This window comes from Malus sylvestris, chromosome 13 (assembly GCF_916048215.2).
Source record: "Malus sylvestris chromosome 13, drMalSylv7.2, whole genome shotgun sequence".
Classification (NCBI taxonomy): Eukaryota; Viridiplantae; Streptophyta; class Magnoliopsida; order Rosales; family Rosaceae; genus Malus; species Malus sylvestris.
Window position 1 is genome coordinate 1,206,461 of NC_062272.1, and position 16,281 is coordinate 1,222,741.

Here is a 16,281-nt window from a genome sequence, read left to right on the forward strand (position 1 = left end):
AATAAAGGTGTAAGTGAATAGCACTAGGAGTGACTTTTCAAGGTAAAAATATCCTTAACGTTAAAAATGAACTTTTGCAAGCACATTATGAATTTTTTTATAGGGGTGTGATGTCCACACCCCTTTTAATTTTCGGCCGTCGAATCGGATGAATTGAAGAATATCAACGAACAGAAATTAACAAAAGGTGTGTGAGAAGTAAAATAAGATGTGTAGATATCACATTCATTTTTCCATCTGAGACGGACGGATGCATACAACAATTTCTCCTGAACAGACCAAAACGAAATTAAAAAAATAAATAAAAATACCATTAAGACAATAACAGAAATAATATAAAAATACCATTAAGACAATAACACAAATAATATAAGAAAGGAGAAATATCCAGACAATACAAGGGAAAGGGAGAAATATCCAGAAATTCAGAGCCCTCTGATGCACCGTGAACCAGAAGTAATGCACCCTGAATCGAATCAAATCCTCGTTCGATGACCATGTTTTCGAGTTCTCATTTCACGGGGGCAATCGTTTCATCATAACAAGAAATAACGTCCCATCTAATACTAGCATCCTTCCTACATAGCCATTCAGGCACAACGATTGAACTTTCCCGGAAGCTTTGATTCTTCATATCGTAAAAATGAAGAAATGCTTGGGATAGTGCTCCGGATTCTATCAAGATCTCACCGGTGTGGATTGCACATAAGCAACTGTAAGGGTATGTTGTAAACGAATGCAAAGAATATGTAACGGCGAAAACCTCCTTAACCCATACTTGATCCTGATAGTCCTTCAAAATCCACAACTCTAACCCTGCTAAATATGAAGTTGAAGTCGTCTCCTTGTCATATGTGAGCGCTAGACATCCGCCCACATCAACAATTGCCCAAAAATGATGGCTGTTACCATCAAATTCTGGAGGAAATGGGATGACTCTGAATCTTTGCTCTCCAAGGTCATATACCACTACACATTTCTCTTCGTCATGTGTCCAATGTATGGCTCCATGGAGGCACACACTTTTCATGTCAATGCGCCAAAAAGTATGATCAAATGGGAGATCATCGTGCTCCACCTCTACGCGCCTCCACGGCTCTGCACTACCCAGTGTGAAAACCTGGAGGTTAATACTTGCATCAACCCTGTAAAAATTCGCAGGCTCTTGGTGTAAAAACCTGCATAGCTCGAGTTGAACAACCATATACTCGTCTGTAGTGGGACTAAATCCAAAGCCATATCCAATCTCGGCTCCCCAGGGTTTGACGTCCGGTGAAGTAGATTGGTAGCTGGTGGGTGAATTGGAAGTGGAGGGAAGGGTTATGGACTCTCGGGTGCAGGGATTAAATACGCGAATGCGGTGCTCATGAATAAAGATAAAACAAGCCAAGCCGTTGGTACACAGTACATTGGGGAGACTGTACTCTTGGGGCTCTAGTGTTAGAAGGTGGGTGGCGCCGGCGGGTGAGGGACTGCCATCTTGGTTGATATGGAGGGACATAATGTGTTGCTGCTTTGTGTCAATGTTCCTGAGATCGAGGAGGAGGAGACTGGTGTTTCGATTGGAATGCAGGTTTCGGTAGGCACTGAGAAAGGAAGGGTTTCGGGTGATGAGAGCGAACCACGCCTTGGAAACACATTTGAACCGCATCAGAGACTTGGCTGGTAGCTTTGGGAGTATCTGAAACCATATGATTTCATTTGGGAGCTCCGTAAATAGTGATGGAATTTTCGGAACATCATCGCCTTCGTCTTCAGCTACTTCCATGTTCAATTTTCGGGCGGAGATTCCGAACCCCGACCAAATTTCCGACTCTGAGAATATATATAAACTAAAACTAGTTCGTCAAACGTCAGTTTTAGAAATATTGAAAAATGCAAAAATGTAAACGAAAGGATTGTCGAACGAACAGATTAAAGTTATTACTTTATGGAGTTTTCAATGAGATCGAATTTAGTGACTGACATATGAACAAGAAAAGATCGAAACAGAGAAACAGAGAGATCGAACAATTACCAAATCCCTTCTCTCTGGTTTTCTGCCCGCCGTGAGGATAGCCGTCTGCCGCGGCGAGAATCGCTTCTGCGCTAGCAACAATCCCAGGAGAGCTTTTTGCTGTACAACGAAATATATATAGACATGTATTCTTTTTCTCAATGGATGCGTGGCCGGCCCGCTAAGTTAAGGTCATCTTCAACCGACCGTCAGGGGTTGTAAGGTTAAAAATAGTTTGGAATGATACGAAAATTATCTCCAATCGAGAGGTAGACGAAAAGGCTTCTGGACTCTATCGGGTTCAAACCCCCAAATTAAGCCAGCGGGGCTGGCCATTTCCATCCAGCCCCCCAGCACCAGAATGTCAAGCTTGACATTTCGCCAGCCCTGCTAGAATGTCAAGTTTGACATTTTGCCAGCCCCTCAGAGCTCCAGAATGTCAAGTTTGACATTTTGTGAACCCTCCAGCTTGCCAGAATGTCAAGCTTGACATTTTACTAGCCAACTTAGCCCATTTGAATGCTAACGACTACCTGGCTTCAGCATGATGCTAGCTAGCAACGACTAGCTAACGTCATGCTGCCGTCAAGTTACCATTGGAATTTAAATTTTTTTTTTTGGATGAATTTAAAAAAAAAAATCTAAGTTTTTTTCGTATAAATACCTATATCATTCCTACAATATTAAAAGCTGAAGATAAATAATGTCACATAGATAAGAATCCTATCTAAAATTTGCTCAACCAATTACATCTCAACATGTGGCACTCAAAATCCAATCCGAAAAATTATTAAGATTACATAAAGATAAGAAATATGGAGAGTTATTCACTTTAGCAACACGTGTCAATCGAAATCTTATCTGAAAAATTATTGAGATTACGTAAAGTTAAGAAATCTGGAGAGTTATTCACGTTAACGACACGTGTTACTTGAAATCCTATCAAAAAAATTATTGAGATTATATAAAGATAAGAAATCTGGAGGCTTATTCATTTGGCGACAAGTGACACTCAAAATATGTCTGAAAACCTTATTTTAATATGGTAGTTTAATTTAATTAAAATAATAAATTATGTTTGGCCTATGACCTTTTGGCCCCCTCGGTTGGAGATGGTTTTTTGTCAAAAGGCTATGTTTGGCCCCTTCAGTTGGAGATGATATAAAATATGACCTAACATTGTTCATTAAAATATAATTTCTTGCAGGTACATAGGGCTAAAGGGAGCCCTTTCGCCCTCCTTCGGTTGGAGATGGCCTAAATTGATGGAGGCATCGGCCGGTTGGATTTTCATACCAAACTGAGTAGACTAATATTTTAAATTAAATTTGTAAATCAAATGATGCGTTATCAACATAAAATAAGCACGTTAATCAATAAAAAGGTCGTACCCCCATTTATGGAGAGGCTGCTCCCAAGTCTCGAACCCGAGACCTACCGCTCATGGACGAAGGCACTTGCCATCGCACCAAGTGCGACCTCTAAGCACGTTAATCAATATTTAAATAAATTTAATTATCAGCAACCACGTCATCTAATTTATAAAAATATGATTTAAATGATTTCTCTAACATTATTTACACTTATTTTTATGATTAAACTTTGAAAGAAATTATCTTTTATTCAATAATTTTTATATATGTTTTCTTTTTTGGCAAGACATATGATATTATTCATAAGGATACTTTCACAACACATCGATAACATTTTGCAACATAAAATCACAAGGCTATATCAAACCGCTACAAATACATAATACATGATTAGAGGAAACAAGAAGAAGATGTTCAAAAGCGTGATCAACGATTGCAACAACAGCACAAGTCCAAATCCTAATTCCTTCATATTATGTTTACGCCATCTTCTCTTGCAACTAAACTCAACCGAGCATCATCCTCCTTCAGGCATATCTGTTCAGGCAACACAATTGAACTTCTACCAAGATTATTGATATCATCGTATTATAAATATGAACCGATGCCTGGATTCGCGGCGGAGAAGATTGAATGCAGAGCTTGCCCGTATGGATCGTATGCCAAGGACTGAAATGGTAAACTGACTTCGGCCAGTGAGGGGGAAAGTGGCAGTAGCCTGTGGAGTGGTCGAAGACTTTGAGGAGGAGGTGATGTTTCGGTGGACCTCGAGAAAGGAAGAGTCGCCTGTGATTGTAAAGGACCAGGACTTGCAGACGCACTTGAAGCGCATCAGAGACTTGGTCGGTAGCCATGGAAGTATGTGAAACCATATAAAATGGTTTCGTTAGGGAGCTGCGGAAGTCTTGATCGAATGTGATCTGTAGTTACAAGTACAATATACATAATCTACAATCAACTGTTTATTACCGTTGGCGCCCGCAAAGATTACAGAAGAGCACCTCTTCAAATATGAACATTAACTGCTACTTCGACAGATAAACAAGCAAACAACTCCCCACATGGTGTATCCGTGTTTACAAAGCGTAGATTTTTTCACGGTCGGAGTTATATTCATCATCAAGATCTGAGATATTTGCCGAGTAGAAGGACCGCGAGAAGGACTTGCTTCCACTGGCCCGTTTGATGCGCCTCTGAGAGTCCCGCCGGAAAGCCCCAAAGTGATGTCTGAAAACAAAGTAGCACATGCTTGCAAGAGTTCCAATAAGGATGGGCACTCCCACAACGGTTATGGTAATAGCCATCCATGAACTCCCCTCTCCGACCACCACAAAAGCTATCGACAGAAATGCCCCGCAGGTGCAAGCACAGGCAGCCCACATTAGTTTGTTCACCACTGACACGACTTGCTTCTGAGCCCCAGTTTCCCAGGCCACCAAAGTGATCTGAACCACAACAACTGCTAGCGAGATGAAAAGAGATGTGGCATTCAACAGGTAGAACAATTTGAAACCAACTTCATCGGCTATGTTAGCCTTCCCTGCTTCCGCTCCAGACTTTACATATTGGCCAGGCAAGTTAAAAATGGCCAAGAAAGCTATCGATGCAAACAGAACAGCAACTACTGTGATAGAATTGGTAGTGTTCTGGACAGCTTCCCTATGAAGCTTCTTTAGTTCTTTGGCAATGCCAGAAACTCGCCGCTGAGTTGTTTCATTTTGCATGAGCTGTGAGTGCACCTCATGCTTGATATCGCTCACAGTTCTCTTCAGCTCCATTGCTTCATCCACTTGGCCAACATGTTTTGCATATTTGGCACCAGCTTCCGCTAGTGCTTCTGTAATTTCTAATCTAGATTCTCCGTACGGTAGTTTATCTGCCAAATCCCTTGCAGTTTCGTAATGATTATTTATGGCGTTGACATCAATAGACCTATAGCTCAGCAAAACACTCACTATCTGAAAGAAAGAGGATAAAACATCATCACAGGAGGAGCAACAGAAGTATGAATATACACACAGAAAGACAAACATATGAAATTGGATTCACCACTTTTGAGGATGTAATACCATACTTCCTGGTTCCTCATCAAAGAAGAAAAGACGAACTTTATCAACAAAATTTTCATCGACTCAAAAACAAGGTCCCAATATAAAAATTTTAACTGATATATCCTCACATTACTTATTATCCATCATAATTCTCTTGCATCTCACATCTTCTCCATAATCCCCACACATGTAGATAACCCACACGTCCAAACAAGGCATGGCCATTATCTGTCTTGGGTAGTAGTAAAGACGACTCAAGCAGGGACTCCTCGGCAAGTTGCCACAAGAGGAATCTCCATGTAAAGAACTAGCTCCTAACCCAATTTAGACTTACGGTTACCCAGTAAGTAAAGCAAAGCAACTGATAAATCCAATGGAAGGGATAATAGTTAATGACAAGGTTTTTACGAGCTGATATTTTCATCCTACGTAAAATGTCAAACATAATGATGTGGATTTTATGATTAGATGTTTTTTCATAAATAGAATGTCAGTATGAAGATACCTCTGGACGGCATTTTCTTGTGGCTATATGCACAGCTGTGTTGCCCTTCTTGTCACGTTCATTCAGTATAGAAGTGTCAGCATCCAATATCTCCTCTACAACTGGAGTGCACTGACCTTTTACGGCCATATGAAGTGCAGTTTGACCCTTCTTATCCTTTATGCAGACTATTCCTCGATCTCGTTCTATAAGTGCTTTCCCAATACGGGGCAAGCCATACCTTGCAGCTGTATGTAATGCAGTTTTACCATTTTTCCTTACTATCCTCAGTGAGCTGATGTCGGCATCCAAGATGGCGCTGACTACATCTAAATGGTCCTGAACGGCAGCTGAATAAAGAGGGCTAGTGTTTGACGAGTCACACAGCTTACAAAGCTCAGGCCAAATTCCCAATAGTGCCTTCACAATACCTGAATAAATAACAGTCAATAACATATTTCCAATGTAAAATACGAAATGAAAAAGAAATCCTTTCACCACACTGGAGATTGCATATACACATCTACATATACCACGGAAAAAACACACAACTCGACCTCAAATGGCCAAATGTTGTAAACTTCTCATATGTTAAACCCTCTGCATATCCAGTCAATGTAAAGCAGATTAAGAAAAGGGCTTACAAGCTTAGCAACCGATTCCGAGTTTCGGTTACATGCGAATCAATCCTTTCATATAACCGAAAAGTATTTCGGTCGCATCGCAGAGCAAGAATTCAGCTTGCAGTACAGACAATCCGATTATCTTATTTAATCCATCAAACATTGTCTTTTAGGAAGGAAATTCTCACTAATCACTGAACTTGCACATAAAAGACCAGTAATTATTACGATCGTCCAGACTCCAGCACATACAAGGATCGATTCCAATTAATGAAGTTAAAATCCAAACAAAAAACCAATGAATTCAATCCCCAAACAAAAGCTTTAAGAAGAGTGAAGTCAGTAATCAATTTACCCAAGTGGCCACGCTTAGCTGCGACATGAAAGGCGTTCATATCAAGCTTGGACCTGATCTTGACAACCTCGACACCGCAGAGCTTGAGCAAGTAACCAAACACCTCCTCCAGATTATTGTACGCGGCCATGTACAGCGCAGTCTCACCGGCGTCGTTCTGCATCGCCATCAGATCAGATACCAGCGACCCATTTGAGGAGGGCTCGTCCTTGGCGAGCTTCTCCACCACCCGACTCAGCGCCGCAAGGTCGCCGGATCGGACGGCGGTGAAGAAGGATTGGTGGGTCAGGAAAAGCACGGACTTTGAGTCCATCGTGATTGAAAAGATTCAGTCTTTGGATAAGTCTCTGTTTGGGTTCATCAATGGAGGGTGGAGGAGGAGGAGCCGACCAGGTATTCCTGTAAACGAGTACCAGGTGTGATTGATTAATGATGTTTTTTAGTATGTCCAGAGATCAATCCGAAGGTGTAGGACTGTAAAGTGGGAGGGCATCATGTGGATTTGTGAAGGGTGGGAGGGGGTTGACTGTGGGGAGCTTAAGATTCCTTTTTATTTCAGGTCAATTTAGAAGTGTATTGGTATCACATCATCCTTACTCATCATTAACATATATATTTTTTTCTTTTAAAATATTCAACTTTCCTCTAACCACAAATCTAGCTTCTACACCAGCAGCGAGTTTCAAACTCAAAACCTTTTATTTTTAATTTGAAGGAAGTCTCACAATATGCATTTTACCACTGCACAACGGGCTCCTGGTTATCATCATAGTCTAAAATATCCATAATATCCCGATATTTCCATCGAAATTTTCGTGTTTTTAGACTAGCGATATTTTTTTGGACTATCGATATTTTAGACCTTACTAAGTCACATATGTATCTTACCATGCAATGTATAAAGTGTAAAATATTGTACTAATTCATTATATATAAATGATTATGGTGTGTTTAAACTTCTTTCATTAATTACTACATATTTTCTACACTCACAATGTTTGTCAGCTAGCTATATAATCAACTTAAATCAGTTATATCTATCATGCAATGCATTTCCTTCCAAATTTTTGTGATAAACTAATAGATAATTGACTAAATAAACATCCTGCAAAGTTTCAATAAAAATTTCCAAGTTTTTCTTACAATTTCCGTGGTTTTTATTCAATTTTTTTTATATCGATAATATCCCGATATTTCCATCAAAATTTCCGTGTTTTTGAACTACCGATATTTCCGATATCATCGATATTTTATACTTTGGTTATCATTAACATATTTTAATCATGCTTATTAAGATAATTAGTTCTAATTAAAAAATGTGTGACACTCGGCATGATTTGATTAGCCTTTCCCCCGGCAATTACGTGCCTCTTATCACGGACTTTTACGCGTTATGCTGAAGCGGGCTGGTGTAGCCTAGGGCACGCCGACACCTAATTTAAGTCTGTTTCAATTGGGTCGTAGATATGGTCCCAATTCAAATTCAGGTTTGTCTCAAACCGGCCCCTAATTATGTTAGGCCCGAATGGCCTACCTACGCGAAAGTGATATGGGTAGGAGGAGGCTGTTGAGTGGGTGACGCGTGGCTAGCGTGGCTAGCGTGGCCTGCAACGAGTCATTGAGTTGGTGTGCACTGGTAATTACTGTGATTTAAATTCACGCGCTAATCCTTCTCTCTCTCTCTTCCAAAATTAGCAACAAATCATCAGAGTAAAACTGAACAGAAAACAAAGATAGAGATTCAGGTGGATTCCGTTTTGTTTGCCGCATTCAGTTATTATTTTTCATCCAATTCCCCCTCCCTAACCAAACTCTCTCTCTCTCTCTCTCTCTCTCTCTCTCCCCTCTTTCTCTCTCTCCCCTCTTTCTCTCTCCTCACACATTTTCCTCGCTCCAATTTCATATATAATCCCCAAAACCAAAAACAAATCCCAAATTCCCCCAATTTTCAAATTCAGAAACCCACAAATCTGAATCTCGAATTTTGGTTCTTCCAATTGGTTTCGGTTTCCGGTTGTTTTCTGATCCAGATGGGTTTCAAATCCCTCTTCTCCCGGAAGAAGAAATCCAGTCCCTCCTCCGCCGCCGCCGCCGACGCACCCCACCCCGCCTTCGCCCCCACGCACTCGCGATCCCCCTCCTTCCACTCGCGCGCCCAGATCGCCGAGCTCGACCAGGTCTTCAAGAAATTTGACGTCAATGGCGACGGCAAGATCTCGTCGTCCGAGCTCGGAGCCATCATGAGCAGCCTGGGGCAGCCGGCCTCCGACGAGGAGCTCAACGGCATGATCTCCGAGGTCGATTCCGACGGCGACGGCTTCATCAACTTCAAAGAGTTCGTTGAGCTCAACACCAAAGGGATCGACCCGGACGAGGCGCTCGAGAATCTCAAGGACGCCTTCTCCGTCTACGACATTGACGGGAACGGCTCGATTTCGGTGGAGGAATTGTACAAAGTTCTCCGGAGCTTGGGGGACGAATGTTCGATGGACGAGTGCCGGAAGATGATCGGTGGCGTCGACAGTGACGGCGACGGTATGATCAATTTCGAGGAGTTTAAGGTCATGATGATGACGGGATCGCGTTACACTGATCCGGTTTCAGGTTGATCATCAACGTCAAATTCATTGATGAAACTCCACTTTTTTGGATTGGTTCATCTCATCTGTGATTTAATTGTTTTGGTTTTCTATCAGTTAATTAACGGGAACGGTGATTCGAACTTGAGAATATAATGCTTATGGTTTATGTGGTTGCGCCCAATTTGTGTTTTTTCAAGTTACCTAATTGAGGATGCTCAATGAATTTTTCACATCGGGTTCAAAATTTTGAGTTTGATGTAAGGGCGTTTTAACAAAACACTTCAAATACTGTTTATTTTAATAAAAAATGACATTTTTATTTTAAAAAGTCATTTCTGTTACTATTCATTTACAATACATTTTTGTTATTTTGATTAAAATTTAAACTTTCAAATTATTTTCATTATTTTTTATTTTATATAAAGTTTTGTAATGAGTCGGAAACTTTTTATTTTAGTTAAAGTTTTGTAGTGAGTCGGAAACTTGACACCAATAATGGTGATTGTATCATTGAGATTAATGTATGTTTTATAAGTTTGATTCTCATAAACGAAAAAGAGAACTAGATAAAGTAAATGAGAGCTACTAATAGTTGGATAGTCTTTGTCACACTTTATAATTTAATAAAGCGAAGAAAATAGCGTGCAAAAATATCGTTTGTTAGAATTATTAAAATGTTGAGTAAATCTTACATCTTTAAGTTGAAGAGTTAACTAGTATTTTTTTAGAAAAGTGAACTACCTGGTGGTTTTGTCGCGGTAGTTCATCATGTCGAGGGCCTAGAAGACTCATATAAGCATTTCAATCTCTCTTTAACCACCATCGTGTGATTCACAAGTACTAAGAATCGTACTTAGGACGTGCCGTGTGAAATATAGACCTGAAATTTGTCTCTAACTACTAGACCATCTCGTAGTGATTAAGAGTTAATTAGTATTTGAGTAAAAGAATATATCCTTGAAATGTGGTCATGTGTTTGATAGATAACGTTTTCAATGTAACTGAATGGATTTGAAGATAATAAAACCTGTGAGTCCTACAATTTAAGCAAAAGAATATGTGATAAACTTCGGCATGGAATACCGAACTTTGCAATTCTGTGCTGAACTTGATTTCCTTCGGTAGACATCCACCGAACATCCGGCACTCGCAGCTCTAGTTTGAGTTCAAATGAAATCTCGAAATTGTCCCCGTCAAAACTCGGCAACCATGACCTTCCCTTATTTTTGGTTGGGCTAATGTGGGAACTTCACCATAACTTTTCATGGAAATTAGTCCATGACCAAAACATCGAAAACTCTCTCAAAAGTATCCTTAGCAGCACTTGGAAGGAGGACTGGAGTGTGGCACGACCATGGCAGCTTCCAAGATGTTATTGGCTTCCTTCACCGCCTTCCGCCCTCTAACTTGCGCTGCCTCCGCCTCTTATCCTGCGCGCTTGGCCCCACACCCGCCGGACCTGATCAAGTGGGTCCGTCGGGAAGGAGGATTTGTGCACGAGGGCGTGAAGATAGCTCAAGACAGTTCCTTTGGTCTTGGATTGGTGGCTTCTGAGGAAATCCCAAAGGGTTCCGAACTAATTGTCCTTCCGGAGCACGTACCTTTGAGATTTGGCTTAACTGAATCGGAAGGCGGGGATGGGGTCGACTCTGTTCTCGACAATTTGGCTCGCCAAGTTCCTGGTAGGTGTTTCTGGCTATCCGACTTTATTGGTTTTGTGATCATGATTTGGTGTATTGTATGCTGTTTAGTTAATGGGTATTTCGCATTTGGCTATTTTTTTATTCATTTGGTTCAAAAGAACAGCAAAGGTTTGAACTTTGATGTTCATATATACTAAATTCGATTGGAGTTGAAGTATCATGTCCATGGGATTTTGAATGCTTAGTGACATTCTGTGTTTATTTTAAATTTTAAATCGCAAATGCGGGTTAGATCAGTTGGTCGCGGCAAGTGTGCTACATCCCCTGCACCCAACTTTGAATCTCTATCCCCGTAGTTTAGAATATCGCCTTCTCAAAAGAAAAAAGATAAGATGTTTTCAATTAGCAGTAGCTTGCCTCATCAAAATGTGTCCTCAGTTGTAGACGAGCTTCATTAGCAGGTACATTTGTCGTGTATGAAATATTTTACATCAGATGTTTGCTAACATAAAAACCTACTACATTTCTATAGGATTTAGGTTTTATTTTCTCTGCATAGGTTGGTAACTTAAAGTTTTGTACATTAGGCTGTAGTGAGTTTTGAATATGAGTAAACCGAACACTGGAAGCATTTGGCAGAGGAACTATGGGCAATGAAATTGGGTTTGAAGCTTCTGCAAGAAAGAGCAAAAACTGAATCCTTCTGGTGGCCATACATCAGCAGCCTCCCTGAAACGTTCAATATACCCATCTTCTTCCCTGGCGAGGACATAAAGAATTTGCAGTATGCTCCACTTCTTTACCAGGTACCTTATCACAAATCCCAATATTTACCACCGAGTTAGTCTTGCATACGAAACCATATAAGAGCTGGGAATCTGCAAAATGAGCTGCCCCCTCCCTCCATCCCTCTCTAGTTCGGGCTGTGTTTAAAATCTAGCATAGGTCTTCTGATATCTCAGATAAACTGTGGGTTATAGTTATGGTTGGATATTGCCTCGGAGAGGGTTGGCTGAATCCGAACTTGGGACATTTTTGTGAATTGCAGTCAATAATTGGGATAGCATAGACGCTCTTGAGCAGGACAGAGAAATAGCATAGATACTCTTGCCCTCTGATATGGGCAACAAATGCCCATGTTGGGCATATGCATGAATTTTGGATACATAAACGTTCAACACCATGATTTCAAGAGGCCTTGTAATATAGCTTGAGTATAGATTCTTATCTTGACCTTGACAATCACTTGATTCCCACATCAAGATTTGAAGGTTTAGTGATTTCCTGTTGCAGGTAAACAAGAGATGCAGATTTCTTCTTGATTTTGAACAAGAAGTCAAGCGTGCTCTGGAAAATCTGAAACCAAATGATCACCCTTTTGGTGGCCAAGCTGTAGATGCATCTTCTCTTGGATGGGCAATGTCAGCTGTTTCGTCTCGGGCATTCCGTTTATATGGTAGAAAACTTCCAGGCGGGAACTACAATGATATTCCGATGATGCTTCCTCTCATCGATATGTGCAACCACAGTTTCAACCCAAATGCTGCAATAGTTCAGGACCAAGATGACAGGAATATGAAGATGCTAGTAAAGGTTTTATTTTCCTTTTTGTTTTTTTAATTTCATTCAGAAAATCTCCAATAGATATCATAGTTGAAAACTTAAAATCGCATTTTCATTTACTGTTCAAGATTCTCTCTCAATCCAGGTTGTAGCAGAAACAGAGATCAAGGAGAACGATGGTTTAGTACTCAACTATGGATGTTTAAATAATGATCTTTTCCTTCTGGATTATGGATTTGTGATACCTTCAAACCCCTATGATTGTATTGAACTCAAATATGATGGAGCACTTCTGGATGCTGCAAGTATGGCTGCCGGAGTATCATCGCCCAACTTCTCTGCACCATCTCCATGGCAGAAAGAAATCTTATGCCAGCTAAAGTTAGATGGGGAAGCTCTGCTTCTTAAGGTTTCTGTTTCCCTGAAACATATATAATTCCTATCGGATTGATCATGGTCGTTGTGCTAAAATTATGAAAGACTTTTTTAGACTTTCTCGTATATAAACTGTAATATTTAATCTTGTTCTTCTCTTGTCTTGCTTAATAGGTATGCTTAGGGGGCTCGGAACTGGTTGAGGGGCGCTTGTTGGCAGCCTTAAGAGTTGTTCTGGCTGATGACAAAGAAACAGTTCAGAAGCACGATTTAAACAAACTTAAATCTATATCAGCTGAAGCTCCCCTTGGTATTGCAAATGAATTAGCTGCTTTTCGCACCGTTATTGCATTATGTGTGATTGCACTGGGACATTTCCCAACCAAAATCATGGAAGACGAATCCCTGTTGAGTAAAGGTGTTTCAGATTCTACTCAGCTGGCTATCCAATTCAGAATTCAGAAAAAATCGGTGATTATAGACGTGATGAGAGATCTCACAAAGAGGGTGAAGTTTCTTGCATCAAAAGAAACCGTCGCCACTAAAGGCTGAATTGCTGCAGTAAAGGTGGCTGTTTGCGCACAATACTCTCTTGTCATGTTTGTTGCCTCTTTCGTTTTAGCTACTTTGTTTTGCACTATCTTTCTTCTGCTCTTTAGTAATTTGAGCATTATCATCTGTAGAATGCTTGAAAATATTGTATTTTTTGGTTTTAATCACAGATTCTTTTGTTCTTCTCGAATCGTTCTGCTTACTGGATGAATCAACGCAACTCCATTTCGCTGTTTTTTCGGTTTTCTTAGGAAGGTCGAACTGGACGTGACGGGCGGTTTTCTTACAGGCCATGAGTTTTACCGGTTGAATCATGCTTGAACATGTCAGCAAGTTGAAAACGACTCTTTCTAATCATCGATGATATGATGAGATATTTGACACATCGATGAAGAATGTTCTCCGATGATATGATGAGAACAAAGACAATTTGATGTCTGATCATCCTCCTAAACCGCAAAATTTTCAGACAAAAATAAATTATCTAATCATAAAATTAAAGTGCGAAACGACAAGACCAGACAGTAGAAAATTAAGATTAATTTCACTATTCCTTAAATTCCCGACAAAACAGAAAACTGTACAACTAACATGGTAGAACCCCAAAAGACCAGAACTGTCGTAGTTGGCGCGGTGAAGAAACAGAAAAGCAAGAAAAACAGTAAGGAAAAAAACCAGAAAAAAGTTAACTCTAAAGCGTCGCCACCATAACCATGCAGATGCAGGCAGGGCAACCCCTACGAGGCTTATCCCTATGCAGCCAACCCGAGCCGCGAACGCGAGCGCTGGCGCGTACTCTCGCGGAGAAGCACCCTTCTCAGCCTCGTCTCTGCAGGCTGCTGCAGAGACGGGTGCTTGATCTTCTCAAACTCTTGCTTGATCTTCATCACTTGGCTGTGAATTGGGACAGCCATGTAGCTGTATGTCCCCTCTTCGTCCATGCTCCCGTTGTCGTCGTTGTTTTTGCCCGTCGCCTTGGTGGTGATGTTCTTGTTCTCCATAAAAAGACTCAGCACAAGAAATTAACGCTCTTTTTGTTTTCTTAGGGCGTTAAGAAATCACACCTTCGGCCTTGCGCATCTGTTTTTACTTTTTGTTTATTGGAGAGTCATGAACGTTTTGAAAGCTATAAATATTGGGAAGAAAGAAACGAAAGGGGACACTATTTGTTCATGAATAGTGAGAGAGAAAGGAAGGTGAGATATTTCCAAAAGGGAAGAGTAACTTTCTCTATATGAAATCAATTTGAGATGACACTTATCAGATGTGTTTATACAAGATTGTCGTTGAATTAGAAAGAAAAAAATATATAAACACAATGAGAACGCAAAAAGCACTATCTTTTCTACTCAACTTGCCATTTTTAACTTGGGGTCGGAATTATTATTTTTGTCATGTTGGTTGGAGGCACTTGACCAATTTTTTCATTTTTGTGCATTCATTTGTTTAATTATTTATCATCTCATTGGCTGAGAGGTCAATGCCACTTTGGTTTCTTTGTCCCTATTGGATTGTAGGTATCCTCATTACTCTACTAATTTGATTAGTAGCTTAATCCATACATTATTTGGGTCACGATGTGGTCAAAGAACAAGGGCAAAGTCCTAGTGAGAGAGAGAGAGAGAGAGAGAGAGAGGTAGAGAGAGAAAATTGGGCGGCTGGCCAAACAAAGCCACCGGTCTTCCACGCTTTCCTTCCTTTTACTTGATAATTAAGTATAATCATGCACCAAATCAAGGTATTTAATCCAGGTAACTTGACTTTCATGCCTTTCTCAGATATTCTAGGCAATATTTGAGTCTCACCAATCAGGATCCTAAATTTTTATTCAAGGACGTCAATAATAATGAAACATATATTTTTATGATTATTAAAAATTAAGGATCGTGTATCAATTTGTAGTCTTTAAAAAGATGATAACAAGTGGTACATGTATTGAATAAGAATATAGGGCTCGCTTACCTATTAGTAACGGAGAAATAAGGAATATGATAACTTCGAAATAGAAGAAAATAAATAAAAAAGGAATGAAACAACCTATTTTGTTTATTTTCATTCTCATTACTGATAAATAAACGAGCCCTATATAATGTCTTAACTGGTCAGAACCCAAGTATTATTCAAGAATCTAGAGAATGAAGATGATTCTTGTGGAACTCGAAGAAAATGACTGTGGAAAGCTTAATAGGAAAGATATAACCCTACTTTTCAAATACGAGTGATTGAAAAGAGATTGGCTTTGTGAGTGCGTGTAAATGCTTGCATTGTTCCTACTTGCAACGCAGTTCTTCTAGACTTCTTTCTACCCTTTTTGTGTCTCAAGGGTTTAAGCAACCTACTTTATACAATTTTTCAACCTTTTCTTTTCCTTCTATTTTCTTCCTTTTTAGTTGAGAATATGGTAAAACAGTTTAATTTGGAGACGGACTACAATTCTTATATATATTGATGTGACTTTATGAATATTAGATTTTAAAAAAACATATACTTGTTAGTGGAAGGTTCCGTATGAATAGATGGTTCCGTTCATGATTATGAATTTTCACTCCATTATCATTATATTAAAAAAAATTAATTCCGCACCTAAATTTAAAGTCGAATTATACTAATAGGATATGTAGTTTATTTGGGTTTTCGCTTTTATTCTTATAGCTTTTTGTTGCAGTTTCGTCTTTGTTGTTTCG

General features: G+C 39.9%; 5 protein-coding genes across 6 annotated transcripts; 2 read left to right on the top strand and 3 right to left on the bottom strand.

The window, feature by feature from the left end:
- Positions 1-192: 192 nt before the first annotated feature.
- LOC126597299 (putative F-box protein At1g47790) lies at positions 193-2,260 on the bottom strand. Of its 2 annotated transcripts, none has more exons than XM_050264085.1 (2): positions 2,018-2,260; positions 193-1,815 (listed from the first exon to the last, which is right to left on the bottom strand). In XM_050264085.1, the coding sequence occupies exon 2, from the start codon at positions 1,766-1,768 to the stop codon at positions 512-514; it is 1,257 nt and encodes a 418-aa protein (XP_050120042.1). In that variant the 5' UTR covers positions 1,769-1,815; positions 2,018-2,260; the 3' UTR covers positions 193-511. The 2 variants fall into 2 exon arrangements, with proteins under 2 accessions (XP_050120042.1, XP_050120040.1); XM_050264083.1 differs by having other exon boundaries at positions 193-1,832.
- Positions 2,261-3,597: 1,337 nt separating this feature from the next.
- LOC126596602 (ankyrin repeat-containing protein At2g01680-like) lies at positions 3,598-7,437 on the bottom strand. The gene is made up of 3 exons (XM_050263239.1): positions 6,883-7,437; positions 5,926-6,335; positions 3,598-5,327 (listed from the first exon to the last, which is right to left on the bottom strand). Exons 1-3 carry the CDS (start codon positions 7,193-7,195, stop codon positions 4,446-4,448), a joined length of 1,605 nt encoding a protein of 534 aa, XP_050119196.1. The 5' UTR covers positions 7,196-7,437; the 3' UTR covers positions 3,598-4,445.
- Positions 7,438-8,565: 1,128 nt separating this feature from the next.
- LOC126596806 (probable calcium-binding protein CML25) lies at positions 8,566-9,645 on the top strand. Its single transcript, XM_050263465.1, has one exon. It carries the CDS (start codon positions 8,913-8,915, stop codon positions 9,489-9,491), a length of 579 nt encoding a protein of 192 aa, XP_050119422.1. The 5' UTR covers positions 8,566-8,912; the 3' UTR covers positions 9,492-9,645.
- A 141-nt stretch (positions 9,646-9,786) lies between these two features.
- LOC126596805 (uncharacterized) lies at positions 9,787-13,787 on the top strand. The gene is made up of 5 exons (XM_050263464.1): positions 9,787-11,146; positions 11,747-11,913; positions 12,401-12,700; positions 12,816-13,079; positions 13,220-13,787. The coding sequence occupies exons 1-5, from the start codon at positions 10,819-10,821 to the stop codon at positions 13,595-13,597; spliced, it is 1,437 nt and encodes a 478-aa protein (XP_050119421.1). The 5' UTR covers positions 9,787-10,818; the 3' UTR covers positions 13,598-13,787.
- Positions 13,788-14,059: 272 nt separating this feature from the next.
- Positions 14,060-14,779, bottom strand: LOC126596807 (uncharacterized). Its single transcript, XM_050263466.1, has one exon. The coding sequence runs from the start codon at positions 14,596-14,598 to the stop codon at positions 14,350-14,352; it is 249 nt and encodes an 82-aa protein (XP_050119423.1). The 5' UTR covers positions 14,599-14,779; the 3' UTR covers positions 14,060-14,349.
- Positions 14,780-16,281: the final 1,502 nt, after the last annotated feature.